Source organism: Macrobrachium nipponense, chromosome 26 (assembly GCF_015104395.2).
Source record: "Macrobrachium nipponense isolate FS-2020 chromosome 26, ASM1510439v2, whole genome shotgun sequence".
Classification (NCBI taxonomy): Eukaryota; Metazoa; Arthropoda; class Malacostraca; order Decapoda; family Palaemonidae; genus Macrobrachium; species Macrobrachium nipponense.
The window spans coordinates 18,314,237-18,323,132 of record NC_087215.1 but is presented as its reverse complement, the minus strand read 5'-3'; the positions used below and the strand labels follow the sequence as shown (position 1 = coordinate 18,323,132).

The window sequence follows — 8,896 nt, the reverse complement described above, 5'->3', positions numbered from 1 at the left end:
AGTGTCATTTTCAAAAACTAACTTAAGTGACAGTGTGAAGTATAACGTATAACATATAACAATGCCTGTTGCTGTTATTAGTATTGCTTTGAAAGGTGGTATGGCTCAGTTCCTGAGTGGAGCTTTGACTTTTTCGTTTATAACCATTTGCGCTCTTCCTTTACTTGCTGTACGCAATTTGTGGAGGAAGAGAGGCAAGGACCAACCAAGGATGGAAATTCTGGACAACGAAGTGGCTGGTTTGCGCCGACAATTGGATGCCGCCCAGAGGAGGAACGACAATCTAAAGGAAATTCTTTTGGAACGAGTCAGGAAGGAGTGTGGCGAGCTCTTGTCGACCAACGAGGTGGAAAATGCAGTCTTGCAGGTCCAAGACCTTTTGGACATGGCCGAGGAGGCAGCGAGGCTAGAGTTTTGGAAGTAGAGGCCAAGATGGACGCTATGTGCCTAGAGAACCAGAGCCTGCAGAGGAAGGCACTAGAGGACCAGCAGGCTTTGGCCAATCATCAGAAGTTAATACTAGATCTGAGAGAAAGTCAGGTTGCAAAGGAAAACGATCTTTTGCAGAACAAGAAGGATATTACTGAACTAAAAAGACAAAACGCCTCGAAACAGGAAAACTTATTGGAATATGAGAGGAAGATCCAAGAGCTACAGAAAGATCTGGCTGGAAAAAATGAGCAGATAGAGGGGCTCTTGGTGCAAGATACCAACAAGCAAATGGAACTGGATGAACTTCGTAAGCAACTAGAGGCGAAAGCGAAAGAATCTGTCAACTGCAATGAAATCAAAGAGCAATTCGAGAAAATAGCAGTTGAAAAACAACGAGAAATCTGTGAGCTTCGAAGAGAGATAGAAGACAGAGATAGTGATATATACAAGCTTCTTTTTTGTGAGAAGGAAGTTGAATGTCTCAAGATGAAATTAGAAGAAAAGCAATTGGCTTTTGATGAACTTGTAAGCCAAAATGAAAGTAATGAAAAAAATTTAATTGAAAAAGTAAATGAAAAACAAAAAGAAATTGATAAACTTCGACAGGACGTAGAAGACAAAGAGAAAGAAATGGACATGTATATTCAAAAGGAGAAGGAAATGAATGATTTTAAGGAAGAATTAAAAGACAAGATATTACTTTTCGATAGAATTTTGAGTCTAAATGAAAGACATGAGCAAGTAGTAGTTGAAAAACAAAAAGAAATTAATGAACTTAAAAAGCAATTGGAAGACAAAGATAGGGAAATGGACAGGCGTATTCAATACGAGAAGCTCAACAAATGTGGTCAGATCACTGGAAAAGAAGACAAAGCAGATCCTCTCGAGGAGGAACTTGGGGAGAAGGAACAACACGAGATTGAAGAGCTCCTGAAGGAGTTGAAGAAGAAGCAGCGGGAGATTGAGGAGCTTTCGTGTCAAAACCTGAGACAAGAGGAGGAACTACAAACGAAGCAGAAGGAAGTTGAACTGATTAAGAACCTGATGGAAGAAGATCGGGCCCAGCACTTGGAGTACGTGGAATCCTGCTTTAAGGAAATAAACGAGCGCATAGGCAAGAAGATCACCGAGATGGAAGTAGAGGTCTTTTGTCTACGCGAAGAAGTTCAGCAGAAGAACAGATTGCTGAAGGAACTTGGAGTCCCGTTGGAAATTCTCAACGAGGAGCCGGGACAAGTGGAGGATGAAAAAGGAAGCTCGTCTCCAACAGCTGGATGCTGAGGATAAGATGCAAGACCAGCTGTGGAGACTTGAAAAGTCCTGTCAGCCCTGGGAGTCAGTCAGTCATTCAGGTGATGGGAAGCAGAGTGGCGCTGAAGGACCAGGAGATCAAGGATGTAGATGTACAGGTTTCCTTGAACAGAGCCAGAACAAGAGAGTAAAATTATACAGAGCATTACCTCTGGAGTAATATGTATATGTATGTATATTACACATCACCACACACACACACACACACATACATATATATACACACCCCCCCAGTGTGTATATATATGTACACACAACACACATATATGTGCACACCCCCCCAGTGTGTATATATATGTACACACAAAACACACACACACGCATATATGTACACATCCCCCAGTGTGTATATATATGTACACACACAACACATATACACATATATACACACATATCACATCCCCCATGTGTGTATATACACACATACATGCACTCACACACAAACACACATGCACTCACTCACACACACACATATACATACATATATATTGTCTCCAGAGGGATTTGAGCTCTAGCCTGGTTTGGCTCACTTCCTTCCACCTCTCTATTCCCAGCACAACAAGCTGACAAGATGGGTGAGCTCTCCCTACTGGCTGGGAGCAGAACGACTTATCGAGGAGAGTCTGGCCGAGCACTGAAGGAGTTGATCAGCTGGTGCCAGGTCTCAGGAATCCTCCTCGTAGGGCGGCTGAAGTGCTAACACAGGGAATTGCCTTGCTGATCTCCTGGTAGTGGTTAGGAGAAAAAGACCTCCTGGGTCACGTCCAGTGACGATTTCCATCGGAAGATGGGGAGAGGCTCCTCCTATTGGAGGCGTAGGTGATCGTTGCCTCCGTCTGAGATCTCTGTGTTCCTGGCAATCTGCAGTGCCTGGTGGGGGCGCTGCAGATTGTCAGGAACACAGAGATCCTGGGCAGAGACATCGGCCATCGCCGCCTCTGATAGGTGGAGGCCCTCCCCATCTTCCGATGGAAACCGTCACTGGACTTGACCCAGGAAGCCTTCTTCTTCTAACCACCACCAGTAGATCAGCAAGGCAATTCCCTGTGTTAGCACTTCAGCTGCCCTATGAGGAGGATTCCCAGGACCTGGCACCAGCTGATCAACTCCTTCAGTGCTCGGCCAGACTCCCCTGGATAAGTCGTTCTGCTCCCAGCCAGTAGGGAGAGCTCACCCATCTTGTCAGCTTGTTGTGTTGGGAATAGAGAGGTGGAAGGAAGTGAGCCAATTCTAGTTTCCAAACCAGGCTAGAGCTCATATCCCTCTGGGTCTCCTGGTTCATGTCCAGTGACAGTTTCCGTTGGAGGATGGGGGGGCCCTCCACCTATCAGAGGCGGCGATGGCGGATGTCTCTGCCCAGGATCTCTGTGTTCCTGACAATCTGCAGCACCCCTACCAGGCGCCACAGATTGCCAGGAACACAGAGATCTCAGACGGAGGCAATGATCACCTAGTACGCCTCCAATAGGAGAAGCCTCTCCCCATCCTCCAATGGAAACTGTCACTGGACATGACCCCGGAACCCTTCTCCTCCTAACCAACAGCAGAAGATCAGCAAGGCAATTCCCTGTGTTAGCCCTTAAGCCGCCCTACGAGGAGGATTCCCGAGAATTGGCAACAGCTGATCGGTTACTTCGGTGCTTAGCCAGACTCCTGGATAAGTTATTCTGCTCCTAGTGTAGGCGATCGTTGCCTCTGTCTGTGAATTATGTAATCCTGGCGATCTGTGGTGCCTGGTGGGAGCGCTCCTACTTGTAGGGCCCACTGCCATAAGTAGCAGTCAGCTACTTATAGCAGCTCTCTCATGGCGGTGGTTGGGAGAAGATTCTCTTGGGTCACGTTGAAGATAGTCATTTCCTCTGTCTGGGATCTCTGTGTTCCTGGTGATTTGCAGTGCCTGCTGGGGGCACTGCAGATTGTCAGGAACACAGAGATCTTGGATGCAGACATTAGCCACCGCTCCCTCTGATAGGTGGATGGCATCACTTTCATCCCACTGAAACGTGACCCAGGAGACCCTCATTCTCCCAAGTGCCCAACCACCACCAGGAGAACAGCAAGGCACGTCCATGGGATAGCCACATTACTCTTCTCATGGTGGAGGTTGGGTCACGTCCATTGACAGTTTCTGTTGTAGGAGGAACAGAGACATTGCCCATCACCACCTCTGATAGGTGGAAGCCCTCGCCATCCTCTGATGAAAATTGTCCCTGGACATGACCCATAAGACCTTTCTCTCAACCACCACCAGGAGAACATCAAGGTGCATCCTCAGGATAGCCCTTCAACCAGCCATTACTTCAGGTAGAGTGCCCTTTGAGCATTACTCCTGGGACCCGATGCCAACCAATCAGCTCCGGCACTCGGCCATTCTCTCCCAGGTGAGTTGCTCTGCTTACAGCCAGTTAGGAGAGCTCCCTCATTTCGAAGACCTCTGTATACCGGTGAGCTTATATTTTACCTTCCCAGCTTGGCATATAAGTTTCTTCATTTCAGCAGGTAAATTACAAAGCAGCTGTCCAAAGTACATTTTTTATTCTGCTGCTTCGGTACCATTGAGAGAAGTTGAATGGCACCAGGGGTGTGCACAAGGAATATTTATACCTGAAAAAGGCTTTACAAAGAAGGGGATCAATTTTTGATTGGTCAGTCATATTCCGGGTGCTCTCTTCTTGACTGCTGGTCTGGCTGACTGATGCAGGCACTGATTGGTTGGCGCCGGGAGCTGTGGTCACGGCTTGAGGAGGAGGAGGGCAGCTGTATCATTGTCTCAGGGGCTCACCTCATTGAATTCCTGATGGTGGTTAGCAGGAGGAGAGTTTCCCGGGTAACATTCATTGTAGGTTTCCACTGTAGAGGTGGCAGTAGTCAATGTTGCTGTATATGATTTTGGTATTCTTTATGATCTGTTGGTGTTAGGGGTACCATGTTCCCTCATGCAGTGTTGGTACACTGCCCCTTCATGCAGATGGATGTAAGAATGGTGGTATCCATTGCCGGGGCACAGTATTTTGTAGATGAGAATGGATGCCACCGTTCCTACACTGGTATAACCATGACTTGCCTTTCTCAGCGGATGCCATCCATCTGCATTTAAGGATGGTGTACCAGCACTGCATGAGGGAATGCAGCAATACCCCCCTCAAAAGCCAACAGATCATATGGAATACCAGAACCCTTGATGGTGATACCTGCTATAAGGAGGTCTTCACCATTCTACAATGGAAACTATACTAAATGTTACTCAGTAAAAACCCTCCTCCTGCCAACCAACATCAGGAGAATAACGGGGCATGCCCCAGAGACAACGATACCACCACTTTCCTCCTCGAGCCATGAGCAGCACCCCTTGGCATTAACCACCAGCGCCTTCATCGGCTAGCCAGATCCGCAGTCAATAGGAGAGTTCCCTAAATATGACCAATCAAAAATCAATCCCCCTCTTTGCAAACCCATATTAGGGTGTAAATATTCCCTGAATGCACCTCTGTTGTTGTTCACCTCCTTTCACTGGTAGCAAGGATATTCGAAGTGCTGGAATAAATTAACTCTGCACAGCTGCTTTATAATTTACCTGTTGAAATGAAGAAACTTATACAGCAAGTTGAGATGGCAAAATATATGCACAACAGCATACCGCATGATATTCTTCTTATCAAGTTTCCTAAGGACAGATAAAGTTTACCGCCTGGTGTCTTACCCATGTGACTCGCATGTCAGTCCATTCACTCCTTGTAGATGACCGCTAGAGCGCGTTTCGAAACGTCAGAGTTAATAAACCTGAGACAACAGGAAAACTTGATACATCCTCACGAAACTTGATACACAGACACCAGCTGCACGCTAATGTAGATTGTAAGAAATGTAGCTATGGCTTAGAAACTCGACAATTGCGAGGACAGCTAACAGAAACATTCAAAATATTGAAAGCCATAACAAAAGTAGACAGTAACCTATTTACGTTAAATATTCAATGGTATATATCTCGTTTGCGCTTAAATGAAAACTACGAAGGAAAACAAAGTAAGAAATAAATGTTCAGACATTTTTAACAGGAAATATCCTGCCATTTGGAACTTCGGTCAAGTAGGAGTCTTGTTGCTTTTATTTAAGAACGTCTTCGCCAATATTTACTGAACTTGTTCAGTTGACCTTACTATCTATAACAAATGCCTAATTTTTCTGAACAGACTGAACAAGTGACTGTTTGAGTCGAGAGCTATGTAGAATTAAGGCCAAAGGCCAAGCACTGGGACCTATGAGGTCATTCAGCACTGAAATGGAAATTGACAGGTTTGAAAGGTTTAACAGGAGGAAAACCTCAAAGCAGTTGAAGCACTATGAATCAAGTGTTAGGAGAGGATGAAAAGGAAGATGAAGAAAGATAATATGAAAGGAGGTACAGTAAAAGGAACGAAAGTGGTTGCTGCTAGGGGCCGAAGGGACGCTGCAAAGAACCTTAAATAATGACTGCATTGCACTGAAAGAGGTGCAGTGATGGCGCTACCCAACTACGGGGGCCACGCTGCAAAGCACCTTAAGTAATGCCTACAGTGCACCGCATGAAGTCCACCGACGGCGCTAGCCCCAACGGGGAAGTGACTGTTCCATAGGAGGATAAAAATAAGAATCAAGAATTAATATAAAAGAGAAAGTCACAGATACGTTATGACTCAGGAGGCAGTCATTTTGCAAACGTCAACAGAAAGAGAATGAAAATAACCCACGAGCCACAGGAGGGATAGAAGGGTTTGATAAGGAACCAATGAATTAATAAGTGAAATTGTCAAGAAGAAGAATAATCAGGAATCAAGCGGATAATTCGTGTTAATTTAGAAAACAACCTCACGGACCTATACTCCTACAGATAAGTGAGCACACGATGTCTCCTCGGGTGGACTAACAAGTCCTTGAGACATCCTAATCCTTGTAACTCTCTCTTTCTCTCTATCTCTCTCTCTTTCAATCAGAAATGCAGGACCAGTGGTTGGAAAATATTTATCGAAATAGTTTCTGCTGAGCTTAGAGTGGACACGAAATCATTAAATGCTGATACTCAGTACATCTCACAGTTCTATTTTTAGTGCAGTTAGAAAATTAGATAGATTTAGACCATACTCAAATAGAGAGACTTATGATAATAATTTTCGGTCCATTACTGATCAAATAGCGCCTCAGTGGCGTGATCGATTGTCTTGGCCTGCCACCTCGGTGGCCGTGATTTCGATTCTCAGGCATTCCATTGAGGAGTCGGAGATGTGTATTTCTGGTGGTAGAAGTTCACTCTCGACGTGGTTCGGAAGTCACGTCAAGCCGTTGGTCCCGTTGCTGAATAACCACTGGTTCCATGCAACGTAAAAACACCATACAAACAAAAATTACTGCTCAAATTCTTGATCATTTTTCTAGTTCCTACTTTCTGCCTCTGCAATAACCTACTATACTCTGTTTTTTTCCATCTGTCCATCCGCCTGTGGTAGTCGCGCATGGTAACACTGCGTCCCGGGCTTTAAATAGTTATGCTATGTGTAAGTTTTAGGTAAATAAAAGGATATCTGGTGTACATTTGCGACTGAAAAGTATTTTAATAATTTACTGTATGCGACTTACACTGTTAATATTCGAAATAAGATATTATTTAAAGCCCGGGACGCAGTGTTACCATGCACAAACACCACAGGCGGATGGACAGATAAAAAAAAAAAAAAAAAAAAAAACAGAGTATAGTAGGTTATTGCAGAGGCAGAAAGTAGGAACTAGAAAAGTGATCAAGAATTTGAGCAGTAATTTTTGTTTGCATGGTGTTTTTACGTTGCATGGAACCAGTGGTTATTCAGCAACGGGACCAACGGCTTGACGTGACTTCCGAACCACGTCGAGAGTGAACTTCTATCACCAGAAATACACATCTCCGACTCCTCAATGGAATGCCCGAGAATCGAAATCGCGGCCACCGAGGTGGCAGGCCAAGACCAATCCGATCACGCACTGAGGCGCTATTTGATCAGTAATGGACCGAAAATTATTATTATAAGTCTCTCTATTTAAGTATGGTCTAAATCTATCTAATTTTCTAACTGCACTAAAAATAGAACTGTGAGATGCACTGAGTATCAGCATTTGATGATTTCGTGTCCACTCTAAGCTCAGCAGAAACTATTTCGATAAATATTTTCCAACCACTGGTCCTGCATTTCTGATTGAAACAGAGAGAGATAGAGAGAAAGAGAGCGTTGCAAGGATTAGGATGTCTCAAAGACTTGTTAGTCCATCCGAGGAGATATCGTGTGCTCACTTATCTGTAGGAGGAGATTTACTGTGCATTCACAGTGTTCTAATGATCTTGTCTAACTGTCTTTTAAGCTCTTCCACACTGTTGCTGTTTACAACTTCTGGTGGCAGTTTATTCCATGTATCACATGTCTTGTATGTGAAGAAGTTCCCACAATCGGATGTGTTGTATCTCTTCAGTTCTATTTCTTGTCTAGTTTTCGTTTAATGTAAATAGGTTACTGTCTACGTTTGTTATGCCTTTCAGAGAGAGAGAGAGAGAGAGAGAGAGAGAGAGAGAGAGAGAGAGAGAGAGAGAGAGAGAGTGGGGGGGATTCTCGTAGCTGTATAGGTGTCTTGTGCCAGAACCAGAAGTGTCATCCATAAAGACCGGTTTTGAAACGAAAAACTCATACGGGTTTGTCCCTCAAGGATAAGAGTTAAGTCCTCGCCACCTTATTATTATTTATTATCTTGTTGCGGACGCAGGAGATGAAAACATGTTAGGCAACTGACGAAAACCGCTTTGCGTGTGTGTATGGCGTATCTGTGTGCTTGTCGATACATACATAATCATACCAACACACACACGTATATACATGCTGTCACCTCTACCGCCATATTATTTATCTGGAATAATAAGACCTCTCTCTCGCTCTCTTATATAAAGAATTAGGAGTTTAATCTATGTATTTAGACAGTGAATAAACTTACTTCACCTATGCTTTTCTCATTTTTTTATTTTTCAATCTGTTTATAAAGCTTCTCTCCCTCTCTCTCTCTCTCCCTCCCATAACATTCTGTCCTTCCCCGTTTATTTCCAATGTCTTCTACTCTCATGATCTCTACCATGTGGCAGCCTCCTTAATGATATCGGAAAACC

At 44.3% G+C, this 8,896-nt stretch overlaps 1 protein-coding gene across 1 annotated transcript; it reads left to right on the top strand.

The window, feature by feature from the left end:
- Nucleotides 1–432: 432 nt before the first annotated feature.
- Nucleotides 433–1,713, top strand: LOC135199581 (DNA ligase 1-like). Its single transcript, XM_064227737.1, has one exon. The coding sequence runs from the start codon at nt 433–435 to the stop codon at nt 1,711–1,713; it is 1,281 nt and encodes a 426-aa protein (XP_064083807.1).
- The last annotated feature ends 7,183 nt before the right edge of the window (nt 1,714–8,896 follow it).

Bases quoted from the DNA above. Each gene is read 5' to 3' on its own strand.
- LOC135199581 (XM_064227737.1), top strand. From the start codon at position 433: ATGGACGCTATGTGCCTAGAGAACCAGAGCCTGCAGAGGAAGGCACTA.